This window comes from Pristis pectinata, chromosome 15 (genome assembly GCF_009764475.1).
Source record: "Pristis pectinata isolate sPriPec2 chromosome 15, sPriPec2.1.pri, whole genome shotgun sequence".
Classification (NCBI taxonomy): Eukaryota; Metazoa; Chordata; class Chondrichthyes; order Rhinopristiformes; family Pristidae; genus Pristis; species Pristis pectinata.
The window spans coordinates 5,689,166-5,705,968 of record NC_067419.1 but is presented as its reverse complement, the minus strand read 5'-3'; the positions used below and the strand labels follow the sequence as shown (position 1 = coordinate 5,705,968).

At 43.8% G+C, this 16,803-nt stretch overlaps 1 protein-coding gene across 1 annotated transcript in view; it reads right to left on the bottom strand.

Annotated features, from left to right (window-relative positions):
* Positions 1-416: 416 nt before the first annotated feature.
* LOC127578238 (prostaglandin F synthase 1-like) overlaps positions 417-16,803 on the bottom strand; it is a 39,421-nt gene continuing 23,034 nt past the window's right edge. The window contains exons 6-9 of the mRNA XM_052030003.1: positions 12,574-12,680; positions 7,035-7,200; positions 6,366-6,448; positions 417-588 (exon numbers count right to left, since the gene is read on the bottom strand). Coding sequence (XP_051885963.1) covers positions 546-588; positions 6,366-6,448; positions 7,035-7,200; positions 12,574-12,680 — 399 coding nt within the window. The 3' untranslated portion in view covers positions 417-545. The remainder of the gene's footprint in view (positions 589-6,365; positions 6,449-7,034; positions 7,201-12,573; positions 12,681-16,803) is intronic.

The following is a 16,803-nucleotide window of genomic DNA, read 5'->3' as shown; positions in this document are numbered from 1 at the left end:
CTGTCCAATCTCTCCCAGTAAAGTCCTCCAATCCAGGCACATCCTGGTGAATCTCCTCTGTGCTCTATGTCCAACTTGGGAGGGGGGGGTGGTGGTCACTGTTTAAAAAGAAGGCAGTGCCCATTTGAGACAGACAAGGACAAAAAAAATTCTCAGGAGCATGTGAACCTTTGGAATATTTTTACAGCAGAGATAGATGGATTACTGATAAGCAAGAGGGGTAAAGGTTACTGGCAGAACCAAGGTTACAATCTAAGTCATCATGGTGATGGAGCTAAATAATGGAGCAGGTTGAGGGGTCAAATGGTCAACTCCTGCTCCAAATTCATACCTTTATGTGATTTTTAGGTTGGAAAGAGATGGGGCGGCTAAAGCAGTTAGTTCAACAAACAATTTAACTAACGCTTCACGTGAAATGCCAAATGCTGTTCAGATTTTATTCATCTTTGTCCAAGTATCCTTTCTTCAAGAGATCTCGGATACATTCCTGGCTTGTGTTGTTGCTCTTGTACATTACCAAGACACTCCAACACATGTAGACCTCATCAGTATTCATCACGGAATGGATACTTGGGGTGGTCAGTTAACCTAGAATGCAACGGAAAAACACAAATTTAAATTTAGAATCAGAATCACACTCAGATTTATTATCACTGACAGAGATGACGGGAAATGTGTTGGTTTGCAGCAGCAGTACAGTGCAAAGATTACTATAAATCACAAAAATAAATAAATACTGCAAAAAAGAAAGGAATAACGAGGTAGTGTTCATGGACCGTTCAGAAATCTGATGGTGGAGGGGAAGAAATGCTGAGGGTGGGTTTTCAGGCTCCTGTACCTCCTCCCCGGTGGTAGTAATGAGAAGAGGGCATGTCCCGGGTGGTGAGGGTCCTTAGTGATGGATGCCACCTTCCTGAGGCACCACCTCTTGAAGATGTCCTCGATGATGGGGAGTGTTGTAACTGTGATGGAGCTGGCTGAGTCTACATCCCTCTGCAGCCTCTTGTGATCCTGTGCAGTGGAGCTTCCATACCAGGATGCTTCCCAAATTTTGGCGGATTTTTCCCAAATTATGGTAGTGGATTAGCCAGAGCTAAACCAGTTCGATACTCACACCTGAAACTCACATTTACTTTAAAGCAGGAGTCAATCAATGAAGAATGTAAGAATCCAAAAGAGTGGATTATAGAGGGATTTGAGTATGTTCTTGTGCATGAAGCATAAAAAGCTGGCGGGCAGATGCAGTAAGTAGTTAAAAAGGCAAATGGCATATTATTGCAAGAGAGTTGGAGTTTAGAAATACAGCAACAGTGTCACAGCTGTGCAGGCTGTCGGTGAGACCACTGGTTTAAGAAAGGATATGCCAGCACTGAAGGCAATCCAAAAGAGATTCACTTGCCTAATTCCTGGGATGAGATGGTTGTCCTGTCACAAGTGGCTAAAAAAATTAGACCTATCTTTGAGACAGATGAATGAGGGGTAACCTTACCGAAACATATATGATCTAAGGGGGCAATGACGGGGTAGCTGCTGAAATGCACGTGAGAAAGAATTGTTACCCATTCATCATGAGTGATGAAACCAAAAATAACTTCTCCACCCAGACATCAAAGGCAGACTCCAGCAGCGCAGTGCTTGCAGGCAACACTTCCACAAGATAATCTCACTCACATCCGTGACCGTCAGACAGGGCCACCTTTACTGTCAGGAACCTTGCCTCTGGATATATGTGGATTGATGCTGCCGACATACGCAGCCCTCTGCCTGTTGAGCCTTCTTTGATCCCTGCAGAAAACGTGGCTGTACAGCATGGCGGCACGGTAGTGTAGCGGTCAGCATAACGCTATTATAGCGCCAGCGACCCGGGTTCAATTCCCACCGCTGTCTGTAAGGAGTTTGTACGAAACCCCCGTGTGTCTGCGTGGGTTTCCTCCGGGTGCTCTGGTTTCTTCCCACATTCCAAACACATACGGGTCAGGAAGTTGTGGGCACGCTATGTTGGCGCCAGAAGCGTGGTGACACTTGCGGACTGTCCCCAGCACATTCTCAGTAACACAAAAAGATACATTTCACTGTGTGTTTCGACGTACATGTGACTAATAAATATCTTAAATAAATATATTCTCTTATCCATGAAAGGGAGGCTTGGCTGCACTGCGGAACTTCCAAAATGGAGGCATTCATAGACAGTACTCAGTCCTTTATAGAAACCTCCTGACTGTACATAAGGACTAGCTTCTTCATGCACCCTTCTTCATTAACCTCTGCAGGTTCTCTTGCTCTGTTGGAAGAACCTCTCCCATTAATGAAGCACATATTAATGCTGCGGCATTGTGTTGATAATTAGGGCGGCATGGTAGCGTAGTGGTTAGCGTGACGCTATTACAGCGCCAGCGATCGGGGTTCAATTCCCGTTGCTGTCTGTAAGGAGTTTGTACGTTCTCCCCATGCGTCTGCGTGGGTTTCCTCCGGGTGCTCCGGTTTCCTCCCACATTGCAAAGACGTACAGGTAGGTTAATTGGGTTTAAAATGGGTGGTGCAGACTCGTTGGGCTGGAAGGGCCTGTTATCATGCTGTAAAGAAAATCTTAAAAGATTTAAAATTTAATATATTGATCCCTTGCTAACACTCACCAGTATCTGAAGGAGTGCAGGTTATATTGTGATACTAATACATAGAACTTGGAAGAGTACAATATCTTTGATTTCGAAGGAATGTACAAGGCATGGTCGTTGACAGTGAAGCTGGTTATCAGGGTTTACAGAGGGATCCTGATCAGCTGGGTAAGTGTGCTGAGGAACGGCAAATGGAGTTTAATTCGGATAAGTGCAAGGCGTTGTATTTTGGGAAGACGAATGAGGGTAGGTCTTTCACAGTGAACGATAGGGCCGTGGGGAGTGTTGAGGAACAGAGGGACCTAGGAATACAAGTCGATGGTTCCTTGAAAGTAGCATCGCAGGTAGACAGGGTGGTGAAGAAGCCTTTTGGCCTTCATCAGTCAGGGTACTGAAGTCGGGATGTTATGTTGCAGTTGTACAAGATGTTGGTGAAGCTCCATTTGGAATCTTGTGTTCAGTTTTGGTCACCCTGCTATAGGAAAGGTGCCGTTAAGCTGGAAAGAGTTCAGAGGAGATTTATGAAGATGTTGCCAGGACTTGAGGGACTGAGCTATGGAGAGAGGTTGAGCAGACTGGGACATTTTTCATTGGAGCGTAGGAAAATGAAGGGTGATCTAATAGAGGTGTAGGAACTCTCAAGGGGCATAGATAGGCTGAACGTGCAGTCCTTTCCCTAGGGCTGGGGAACCAAGAACTAGATGGCATAGGTTTAATGTGAGAGGGGAGAGATTTAATAGAAACCTGAGGGGCAACTTTTTCACCCAGAGAGTGGTCAGTACATGGAATGAGCTGCCAGAGGAAGTGGTTGAGGCAGGTACATTAACATTTAAAAGACACTTGGACAGGTACATGGATAGGAAAGGCTCAGAGGGATATGGGCCAAATGTGGGAAAATAGGACCAGCTTAGGTGGGAATCTTGGTCGGCATGGACCAGTTGGGCCGAAGGGCCTGTTTCTGTGCTGTATGATGACTCTATGACTTTACAGCACAGGGACAGGCCCTTCTGCCCACAATGTCTGTGCTGAACATGATGCCGATTTAAACAAAACCTTTTCTGCCTTGTACATGATTCATATCCCTCCGTTCCCTGCATATTCAGGCACCTATCCAACACTTTCACATCTGCTTCCACCACTACCCCTGACAGCCCATTCCAGGCACCCACCACTCCCTGTGTAAAACAAAAACTTGCCCCGCACATCCCCTTTAAACTTTCCCCCTCTCACTTTAAATGCATGTCCTCTTATACTTAACATTTCTACTCGGGGAGAAAGATTCTGTCTACTCTATCTATGCCTCTTATAATTTTATAAACCTCTATCAGGTCTCCCCTCAGCTTCCGACACTCCAGAGAAAACATCCCAAGGGCTACCTCCTGTGGCAGAGCTGTGAGATATTACTAATGAGGGATGATGAGGAAGATTGCTAGTGCCCTTTTAATGCAAAGCCAAGTCTTCTGAAGTTTCCGATGCCAACCGCACTGCCTTTCCCCTCTTTAGGTGGTAAACTTTTCCATCTAATTAACCTCCATGTGGTAGCTGCTACAGAAATGCAATTTATCACAGGTTTACTTGCAACCTGGGCTGGTAATGTGTACAGTTTAGCCAGCTAAAAACTTCATCAGGACCCTTGGTAGACCTTTGTTTCACTGATCCTTGCTCCGGGAAATGATGAGCCAAGTTTTCTGGTTCTCTTTTTGGAGAGAGTATGTTCTCCCCATCAACAAGATAAAGTATATCGATGTACACTTCTCAGTGGATTGGAACCAAGCTTCCGTGAGTGTTAAGCATTTTGTCCCACACTACAAGCCAACCTCACATATAAATAATAACATGGCGCAATACAGGGTGTCCTTACTGTGTCTGCTTCATTGCAAGGAATCAATATTTGAAAAGGAGGAGAGAAGGAAATTGTAGGTGGGTGGCACAGTGACACAGATAGTAGAGCTGCCTCATGCCCTCAGCAACCCAGGTTCGATCCTAACCTCGGGAGCTGTCTGTGGCAGTTCTCCCTGTGACCGTGCGGGTTTTGTCTGGGTGCTCCAGTTCCCTCCCACATCCCAAAGACCGTCCGGGTTGGGAGGTTGATTAGCTGGTGTGAATTCCACGCGTGTGATTCCATGACTTTCTGAAAGACAGGGGATTTAGAGACACTTCCTGGGAAGGGGAGCAAGAAAAGCCATAAGCTGTTGATTGATGAAATTATAAAACAGGTATTACATAGCCTTTTGTTCACAAGAGGTCAGACGTAATACTAAATATTCATTCCTCACTCGAAGGTCGTATGGCAAATCTGTTCTTTCTCATGTGCCAGAAACAATGCCACCACCCTGAACTAGCCAATTACTGCAATTCCTGCTGAGGCCAAACAGAGAAGAAGATGACCTAGAAGAGCAAGGCATCTTAAATGCATGTTTAGCAATAGCTGTGAACAATCAAGGTCTTCAAATCATCAATCGAGCTATTGCCCTCAAAATACTTGTACATCAATTATGTCGCAATGATTCAAAAGCTAAGCAAAAGCTCTCATAGTTCCTTTAACTTGCTGAGCTTCCCAAGAAGGTTGTTGGAGGGAGTAACCAAATTCAGGACATCGCTACCTCCATTTAGTCTAAGCAGAGTTTGGGAGAGAAGGGTGCACCAGGAATAATTTAGTAAGGCAAAAAGATGAAACAGTCTACAGATATTCAACCTCCAAGTTTGAGATTCCAATCAAGTCGGATTAATAATTATTAAAGTTCCAGGTCATAAGTACAACAACCACTAGATTTTTATCCAATAAAGCTTTTACTTTCAGCTCATTTCACATTCTCATATAAAATCAATAATATTCTAAACATTTGAACAAAGTGCAATGTGTGCCCAAGCTGGGGATATTAGCATTCCAGTATTTTCAATGAATACAAAAATAGCAGCATAAAAGCTTTGCATTAAGAACATAAGAAATGGGAGCAGGAGGAGCCCGTCTGTCCCGTCGAGCCTGCTCCGCCATTCAATAAGATTATGGCTGATCTGGCCATGGACTCAGCTCCACCTACCTGCCTTTTCCCCATAACCCTTAATTCCCCTAATGTGCTAAAATCTACCTAACTGTGTCTTAAATATATTTAATGAGGTAGCCTCTACTGCTTCCCTGGGCAGAGAATTCCACAGATTCTGTACTCTCTGGGAAGAGCAGTTCCTCCTCATCTCCATTGTAAATCTATTCCCCCAAATCTTGAGGCTAACTGGAGGAATGGGTAGACTCAGGAACAAGGACTGAGTGCAAGTTAACATCAGAAGCTCCTGGTCATATTTTTCCAGATGGACATGCTTGAATACATGAAATTAGTCAGTTTGTCTTCTGTGATCAGAACAGAGTTAACCCCAGAATTTTACTAGCCACACATTGTTCCGAATCCTGAAACATGGCCAACATCTACTGCACAGCGGGTCACCAACAAATAGAGAGCACCGACAGTCCAGAAAGCACCAAGGCCATTGGAAGAAGTTAATAAGACTCCAGCAGAGGCACATGAACAACATTAGAATGATTTGATCTCTGTCAGTGCTGAGAAAGGAAGGGAATCACAGAACATTCAGAGATCTAGTGACTAGGAAATCCCTATGTAAAAAAGGTACGTGGACAATGATGTCCTTCCAAGCTTCAATATTACGATTAACAGCAGTGATGAAATGCACCAACCCTCTGTCATGCCTGGAGATTGATTACATTGAAGGAACAAAGCACATCAATTAATTACTTACATTTTAAGATCAATATATCGAATGTTTTTGTTTAATCCATTAATAACTTCCATCTCTTCATCACTCAGCTGGAAGTCAAAAATCTAAAACAAGATAGGAACATCCTGTCACAGCAAGATTCGGAAAATGCTGTACTGCCTTTACTAAATATCAATAAAAATTTGTCACAATGTAATTTACACGCAAGGAAGCTGATGATAGAATTATCTTAATAAAGCAACATTTCACCTCTCTTGAAATTCTGTTGGTAAATTATGCAGTAGAGCATTCCACTTGACTCCTAGTTCAGTACAGAGCCTCAGTACAGGGGACTACATAAGTACAAGCTCTGATGAAAGGCCATTGACTCAAAGTGTTAGTCAAGAAACTGCAAATGCTGGAAATCTGAAATAAAAACAAAATTCAGGAAACACTCAGCAGGTCAGGCAGCGTCTGTGGAAAGAGAAACTGAGTTAATCTTTCAAGATAGAGACTGTTCATCAGACCTGAAATGTTAACTTGGTTTCTTTCTCCTAAGATGCTGCCTTGATCTGCTGAGTGTTTCCAGCATCTATTTAATTTCAGATTTCCAGCAGCTGCAGTATTTTGCATTTGGATTGCAAGTTTTTCCTGTGTATGGTCGGGAACTGTGCTAAAAGTTAACAGCTAGCAACAATGAAAAAAGAATACCTCTCTGTTCTGCTTCATGCGTCCAGGATTGAAGCTCTTCGGAATGACTGCCACACCACGTTGCACTTGGTAACGTAAGACTACTTGAGCTGTTGTTTTACGATGTTTCTCACCAATCTTTTTCAGCACTGGGTCATTCAGAAGTATAGGACTTTTTCTACTGACGCTGCATTAGGAATTGAAATTATAAAGAGCACAGGGTTTCTCTCCCTTCACCATGTTATAAATGAATGCAATCCCCTTTCACTTCATACTTGAATGTGAAAATAATTTCAATTAATAAAATGTCTTGTACAAAACAGAACTGAGCAATTCAAACAAGAAATCTGTAGGTTGGCGTGCTGGAAATAAAGAATTTCAAGCTGGGGTGGGGAAGGACAATTAATCCAAGAACTAGCTGGGATTCCTGTTCTTAAAAACAGGAATTTCTGGAAATACACGGGTCAGGAAGCATCTGTAGAGACAGAAAACAAATTAGTTGCAAGTTGCAGAGAGGATGTTTGGGAGGTAGGGAATGGATTAAACAAAAAAAGTGAGGCCAATGTTGCCCAGACAGTTCATTTTTTTTTAACAGCGCCACCTGGTCAATAGATTAATGAGGGCAGTTATAGAGGGACATGCTAACGCTGTGTAATCAGGTCAGAGCTGTTGCTAAAACCCAAAGCCAAAAGGAGAATGTTGGAAATTCCCAGCAAGTCAGGCAGCATCTGTGGAGAGAGAAAAATGAACTTCCACAGAACTGGCTGAAAACAATCTGCTGGAGGAACTCAGCAGGTCAGGCAGCAGTTGTAGAGGGATATGGACAGTCAACATTTCGGGTCAAGACCCTTCCTCTGGACTGAAAGAGTATATCTCCAGCAGAACTGGCTAGTTGTGATCTAAACTTAAGTAAGGTTGATGTGTGGTAATGTCATTTAAATAGAACCATAGAATCATAGAACAGTACAGCACAATACAGGCCCTTCGGCCCACCATGTTGTGCCGACCTTTAAACCACGCCTAAGACTATCTGATCCCTTCCCCCCACATGTCCCCCTATTTTAAATTCCTCCATATGCTTATCTAACAACCTCTTGAACTTGACCAACATATCACCCTCCACCACCACCCCAGGCAGCGCATTCCACGCACCAACCACTCTCTGGGTAAAAAACCTCCCTCTGATATCTCCTTTGAACTTCCCATCCGTTACCTTAAAGCAAGCCCTCTTGTATTGAGCATTGGTGCCCTGGGAAAGAGGCACTGGCTGTCCACTCTATCTATTCCTCTTAATATTTTGTACACCTTTATCATGTCTCCCCTCATCCTCCTCTCCAAAGCCCCAGCTCCCTTAGTCTCTCCTCATAATCCATACTCTCTAAACCAGGCAGCATCCTGGTAAATCTCCTCTGAACCCTTTCCAACGCTTCCACATCCTTCCTATAATGAGGCGACCAGAACTGGACACAGTACTCCAACTTCCAGTGAGAAATGGGAGCCGCCTGTGGCATGGGGGTAAAATAAAACTTTGTGTAATCATTCAGTAGTTAGCCAGCATCTCAGGGTCATAAAAGTAGATGCACTGATTGTGATCTTCCAGAGTTCCCCAGATGCTAGACAGGTCCCAACAGATTGGAAAACTGCGATTGTAATGTCCCTTTTCAAGGAAGGAGAAGGACAGAGTGCAGGAAACTATAGCCCAGTTACAATAACATCTGTCATTGAGATGGCTAGCTAACAGTAAACAAAGCTGGGGTAGATAGCTTCCTCAAATAATTCACTTGCAGGTTGGCAATGTACAACTGCCAATTCGGCCCCTTGACCCTCCTCTGCCATTCATTAAGATCATGACTGACCTGACCGTAATCTCATCTCCACACTTTTGCCCACCTCTGCTTCCAACACCATTTATAGAAGGGAAATTCAAAGATTCACACCCCTCAGAGGAAAAATATCTTAAATAGGGGACCACTTATTTTTAAACAACAACTCCTAGTTCTGGATTTCTTCACAAGAGGAAGCATCTTGCCAAGGTCCCTCAGGATCTTGTACATTTTTCTAACCTGCCCCTTAGCCAGGTGACTCTGTAAAGAAATATGAGCTGCCTGGGCAATATTGGCCTCGCCCTATCCTCTTGTGTCCAATCCTTTCCTCAAGGCAACCCATCCATTCCGGCTATTAGACTAGTAAACCTCCGAACCACTTCCTTAAATGAGACTAATACTACATACAGAACTTCGGACGTGGTCTAACTAATATCCTAGTTAACTGAATCATAATCTTAATTTTGTAATCATTTGGATAAATTTCCCAATTATCTATTGTACTTGCATGCCAACCATATTCACACCATGACCAGGACACACACAGAACCCTGACAAAATGCATCAAATCAATCGTATGATTGCTGCTACCTGGGGTGCCCTTGCCATGAGATCACTAATTAATTAATCCCATCTCACTGCACAATATCAGGTCAAATATCGTCTGCTGTCTGGCTGGTTCCAAAACTATCCCGAAAACATTCCAGGTCATCTTTGTCCGTTTTTTTTTACATCAGTAGCAACTGTACGGTTTACAAGCTGCCACTTGGTTTGGTGCTGGGGCTTCAACTATTTACAATCTATACTAATGAAGATCCTAAGTGCATTGTAGTTAAACTTGATGCCAAGATAGGGGTGGGAATGTGCATTGTACCATGCAAAATAATGCCAAGAATCTGCTGGAGCGACAGGTTAAACAGTTAAACTTGATGCCAAGATAGGGGTGGGAATGTGCATTGTACCATGCAAAATAATGCCAAGAATCTGCTGGAGCGACAGGTTAAAACAAGAGCGAATATTTGGCATATGGGAGTAGAAGATAAGAAATGCAAAGTTAAAAGCTGATTGAGGGCAAACGACAGAAAAAGAGATTTAAAGACTGAAGAGTTTCAACATTGACACTTCCCACTGGGAACAACAAGCATTTGATCATCCTGTGTGGCCTACCCGCATTTAAAAGTGGTGCTCGCTCATATGCAGAATGAAGGAAGCGAAATAAAGGAAGTAAAGAGAAAAAGAGAATGTCAAAACTCAGGAGCCACCTGATGCCACAGTGTCTGTCACCGGTTTGAAAGGAACTTTAGAACCCAGATTGGTCTAAATCAGCCACCTCTGTGAACATCATAACACCATAGACTAGATGGTCTTACTGGAGAATAGGTGACGAACAACAACATACTTTGGTAGAAAGAAGACTATTTCTTAAATGGAAAAAGACTCCAGAATGTTGCAGCAGAGAGATCTGGGTGCTATGTACATGAAAGATGAAGTTAGTTAGCATCCAGGTATTGTAGTTATCTACAATAACCCAAGATGTTCAGTACCAAACTGTCAGATTTTCCAGACTACTGGATGTTACTATAATATCCCAACACATTTAATTCACTTCTTAGATGCTACACAGAATTATAATAAATTTTCCGACGTTCCAGAGTGCAGGAACGATGCCACTAATGAGTCAGGTGCCAAACCATTGGCATTTCCAGAAGGTTGTACACCAGATTATTGGAGTTTTACTGTAGTTAGGAAGGCAAATAGAATGTCAACCTCTAGTGGAGTACACAAGTAGGCAACTGTACAGGACACTGGCAAGACCATAATTGAAGTGTTGCATTTAGTTTTGGTCTCCCTGATTAGGGAGGGGTATAATTACTTTGGAAGCAGTTCAGAGAAGCTTCAGTAAGCTGGTTACCTGCATGAAGGGGTTTCATAACGGTTGCAGATCGGGGTTCCACTCAGAATATGGGCAGATGAGAGATGATTTCAATGAAGCGCAAAAGATTCTGACTGTACTTAAAGGTGGTTGCTGAGACGGTGCAAGTGGTACTGAGTCCAGTTCCACGGTACAGACTCTTCAGAGGACAAAACTCAGGATTTTGGCAACTGATAGAATTTCAAGGGTTTTGAAGGTTGATCCCTTCCTAGAACTTAGTTAAGTTTTACAGTTGGCATTTAGCAATTAATGTGGATATTTACTCGTACTAGTCTGACATCCTCTAGTAACGTCAAGCAATGTACTGTTTGCCTTCCCGCTGCCTTCTGCATCTGCATATTAGCTCTCAGTGATATGCGTGTCAGGAGACCAAGGTCCCTTTGAACATTGGCATTGCCTAATCTCTCATGATTTGCAAAATACTCAGCATTTCCCAGGGATTTTCACTGAACTGGATATCCTGAATTCAACTTTTGTCTTCTTGGGCTGTACCTTTAAGATCAAAGATCCTTCCACTCTGTTTCTGATGTGACTGTCCAGGCCAAGGTGTGACCCACAGAGTCTTCTGCAGTTGGACAGGAGGGGTGAGTGAATGGTTTGAGTTGGCAAATGGCTTCCGCAGTTCAGTGACATACGGCCTTAAAGTTCTCAGTACCGTCCCCAAATGCTCCTTCTCCGGAGGTCCATGGGAATGGACAGGGATGTTGCCTTTCTTCAAGGAAGCTTTGAGCACATCCTTGAATGCTTTTCTCTGTTCACCTGGAAATCTCTTCCAGCAACAAGACCAAGGAATAGAGTGTCTGCTTCGGCAGTGCGGGGCTGGGCATGAGAACAACATGTCAGCAAAGAGGATGCTAACATTTGCTCTCTTACCTGTCCAGTGAATTTGTAGGAGTTGCTGGAAGTAGAGTTGATGGCATTCCCTCCTTTAGCCTCGAAGTGCCTTTACAGGTAGTCTCAGAAGCATACAAGAGGGCAGGGATCACTGTTGCCCTGTAGATCATGAGTTCTTGTGCCAGGTCTGAGGTCTTGATCTTAAAACTCCCCTTTCCACAGCTGTCAAACTGAAGGCAATGGCAAACATCATCATCAATGTTCACCTTTGCCGAGACGTGGCTTTAGGATGCTTGTCCTGTCTCCTAACTGCCACGGTTAAACACTGGGCAGCCTGCTCCTTACCACATACTCTTGATCTCCCAATCGACCTTGTCGTGGCCCTTGCACTTGTCTACCTGCACTGCACTTTCTCTGTAACTGTAACACTATATTCTGCATTCTGTTTTCCCTCTTTACTACCTCAATGTACTTATGCATGGAATGATCTGTTTGGATGGCGCGCAAACAAAGATTTTCCACTGTATCTTAGTACATGTGACACTTATAAACCAAATCCAATGCCATTAATTCCCAGGGAAACAAATGCCATTAACTCCCTAAGCTTCCCACCGATTCTTTTCCCACTCCTGTGCACCAGATTCATGGTGAGCCAGATTGCTCACCCTCTTGGCTTTCTGCTTGATTGGTGACTGAGCACGTGGCCCAAAATGCTCCGTACCACATGCAACATCTCCAACCCCTGCACTACTTCAGCCCATCTGCTGCAGAAATATCCATGCTCCACCATCCAAGACTCTGCTGCCTATATCATACCCAACAACAAATCAAACTATAAATGTTAAATGGATGAACATGGGAATCTTACATCAAAGTTCCCAGAAGACATCAAAGAGTATAGTTAATACTGAGGAGGCTTCTCAAAATACAGTGTACTCTGAATTCAGGTTGCTAGTTCTGAAGTACTCACTTATTTGGACTGTTTGTCCCCAAAGGGCTGTAGCCCACTAGAACGATATTGTTGCACTGACAGTACTTCAGCAGTTTGTCCTGGTTTAAGTAAGGATGACATTCCACCTACAAACAACAAATGCCACAATTATTCCAGACTCCCCACACAGCCGGTGGAATTTTACATTTGTATTGAAAATTCACGCAATTAGTTCCTGTGTCTTTAATGTGCAAAACGCAGCAGCATCTTAAAAACAGCAGCTACCTGTGGAAGCCAGAGCAAGAAACAGGCCCTTCCGCCCATCGTGTCCATGCAGGCCACGGTAATTCCATTTCCCAGCACTTGCTCCATAGCCTTCTAGTAAATGGCCTTTAACTGCTCATCTAAATAATTTAAGTATTGGTATATTGATTTAGTATTATCACATGTACCTAGGTATGTTGAAAATCTTTGTTTTGCATGCCATTCATACAGATCATTTCATCACAACAGTGCGCTGAGGTAGTACAAGGGAAAAATAATAATAATGCAGAATAAAGTGTCACAGTTACAGAGCAAGTGCAGTGCAGGCAGACAGTAAGGTGCAAGGCTATAATGAGGTAGATTGTGAGGTCAAGAGTCCATATTATTGTACTAGGGGACCGTTCAATAGTCTTGTAACAGCGGGGTAGAAGCTGTCCTTGAGCCTGGCGGTACGTGCTTTCAGGTTTTTGTATCTTCTGCCCAATGGGAGTGGGGAGAAAAGAGAATGTCTGGGATGGGCGGGATCTTTGATTATGTTGGCTGCTTTACCAAGGCTGTGGGAAGTGTAGACAGAGTCCACAGAGGGGAGGCTGGTTTCCGTGATGTGCTGAGCTGTGTCCACAACTCTCTGCAGTTTCTTCTGGTCTTGGGCAGAGCAGTTGCCATACCAAGCTGTGATGCATCCAGATAGGATGCTTTCTATGGTGCATTAATAAAAGTTGGTGAGGGTGATGGGTACATGCCAAATTTCTTTAGCGTCCTGAGGAAGTAGAGGCGCTGGTGAGCTTTCTTGGCCGTGGCGTCTACGTGGTTGGACTAGGACAGGCTATTGGTGATGTTCACTGCTAAGAACTTGAAGCTCCTGCCTCCACCACCCCTACAGGCAGTGTGTTCCAGATTTCAATCACCCTCTGGATAGGGAAAAAAAATTCAAATACCGTCTAAATCTCCTACCCTCCTTGGACTCTGCCTTTACCTCTCACTGTCTTGGTGAAGCAGCCAGAATAATCAAAGACCCCACCCACCCGGGTCATTCTCTCTTCTCTCCTCTTCCATCGGGTAGAAGATACAGAAGCCTGAGGGCACGTACTACAGAATATATAGAAAATAGAGGCTGTACACTTTTTTTTAATTCATAGTCTGCTCTGTGTTTAAGATGGCCGCTGGGTCTCCTTCTTCTCCAGCCCGAGCGCAGGAAACTCTTAGAGCGGGAAACATATAGCTCATTAAACAAACTGTTAGCATTGTAGCTAATAAGCCTAGTATTGTTTTATAACTGGTAGTTCTGTAGCCTAGTACCAGTACTCCCAATGCCTATAAATAATTGAGGCGCCCTGTGATTGAGTCAGGAAATGACTGTGGCGAAAGACAAATGGTTGTGAGCCAGGAGACAGCTGTGAAAGGAGGCAAATGGTGAAGGATGAAACTGTGAAGATAAGAGAGAACGTGATGGATTGTGATAATGTAATTGAGCTATGAAAAAGGTATAAAAAAAGGCCCACGAGCTTTGCTCAGGGGCAGTCAGAGAGAGCAGTAATCAGAGGGTGATTGGTAACTGGCTGTCTGACTGTCACAGCTTTAGTTTGCAAATAAAAGTTTAACTTCTTGAAGAATCTTCTGTGTCTCCTGGTTATTCTCAAATCTCGGTAAACCACACCACCACAACAGTACCACCAGACTTAAGGACAGCTTCTACCCCACTGTGATAAGACTACTGAACGGTTCCCTTATACAATGAGATGGACTATGACCTCATGATCTACCTTGTTGTGACCTTGCACCTTATTGCACTGCACTTTCTCTGTAGCTGTGACACTTTACTCTGTACTGTTACTGTTTTTACCTGTACTACATCAATGGACTCTGTACTAACTCAATGTAACTGCACTGTGTAATGAATTGACCTGTACAATCAGTATGCAAGACAAGTTTTTCACAGTACATCAGTACCAGTGACAATAATAAACCAATACCAATACCGCTTGTCTTAAACCCACAGCCTCTGGTTATACATCTTTGCTAAGGAGAGAAGCTTCTCACTATCTATTGCAATCTACGCCCCTCGTAATTTTGTACATTTCTATTAGGTTCCCACTCAGCCTTCTCTGCTCTTGAGGAAGATAAACCCAGCCTAACCAATCTCTCCTCGTAACTGAAACACTCCATCCCAGGCAACATCCTGGTGAATCTCCTCGGCACCCTCCCCAGTATAATCCTTTCCACAGTGAGACAACATAACTGCACTCAGTACTCCAGCTGTGACCCAAGTAACATAACCTCCCTCCTTTTACATTTTCTGCCCTGCCCGATGAAGGCAAGTCTCTTAAACCACCTTATCTACCTGTGCTGCTGCCTCCAGGGATCTTTAGATTAGTGCATTAAGGTTCCTCCATTCCTCAGTACTTCCTAGGGTCCGACCATTCATTGCGTATATCCCAGCTGTATCAGTCCTCCCAAGTGCATCAGCTCCCATTTTTCAGGATAGAATTCTATCTGTTACTGCCCTGCCCATCTTGCTAACTCATGAGCATTGTCCTGTAGCTAAAGGTTACCCTCTTCAATATCAACAACACTGTGAATCTTCATGTTTTCCATGAACTTACATTCTCGTTCAGGTCACTTATGTATGTAACAAAGGTCCTAGCACTGATTCCCGTGATACACCACAAGTCATAGTTTTCAATCCTCGAACGTCACCCTTTGACTTCTATTATCAAGCCAATTTTTGACCCAATTTGCCAAATTGCCCTGTATCCCATGGGCTCTTCCCTTTTGGACCAGCTTCCATGTGGGACCTTGCCAAAGGCCAAAGCTGCTACACCAGCTGCACTACCCTCACTAATACCAGTCACATCCTCAAAAAGAAAATTAGTCAGACAGGATCTCTCCTCAACCAAACCATGCTGACTATTCCAGCTTATCTAAATGTAGATTAATCCTGCCCCTTGGAATTTTTTTCCAATAACCCCACCACTGATATTAGATTTGTTTTGATACAGCTGGCCAAATAATGTTGGTCAGGGTACCAGAAGAATGCATCAAGTGGTGCCAAGGAATCTTTAACACTCACTTGAGCAAGAATAGGAGCCCTGATTTCACAACCAATGTTAAGTCCAGCACCTTCTGTCACATGGATCTCTTATGTTGCAGTGGTTCAGTTTACACACTCAAGTCCTGGCGTGAAGCTCAAGTCTGGAATTACCTACTGCACCTAGGCAACTTGAACCATCCAAAAATATAGACAAAGTTAAGGGGTTTAAAAATTTCACATGTGACTTCAACCTACTCACTTCCAATTTAACAGCTGAGGACCTGATGCTACGTACAGGTGTTCATTATACATAGAACAGTACAGCACAGAACAGGCCCTTCGGCCCACAATGTTGTGCTAACATAGCTATTCCCTCCTACCTACAGATTGCCTATATCCCTCCATTTTCCTCTCATTCATGGGCCCATCCAAGCCCCTCTTAAAAGCACCCAATGAATTTGCCTCCACCACCCTATTATTTAGCACTTGTGGGCATGAATGTTATTGGTCATAGATCAATCCATACCCAAATGCTGCCTAGCTTTAGTCTGGGCCTGGACTACTTTATTATCAGAAGAATTTTGAATTAAACACTGTAATCATCATCTCCACCTTTTGATTTATCTTGGAGCCAAGGTCATCGATGGAGCTCCCATTGGTGCTTGAGCTTTGGACACATAGCCAAATCATGACCTGGGGCCAAGATGATTGCCCGCCACACCCAATCTTTGTTTGTGCTGGATATAACCAGGCAGCAACACACACAAAATGCTGGAGGAACTCAGCACGTCAGGCAGCACCTACGGAGGGAAATGAACAGTTGACATTTCGGGCCGAGACCTTTTATCAGGACTGGAAAGGAAGAGGGCAGAAGCCAGACTAAAAAAGAGGAGGGAGGAGGAGGAGCGCAGGCTGGCAGGGGATAGGTGAGTCCAGGTGAGAGCGGGAAGGGAGGTGTGTTCTCCCTCATTCCT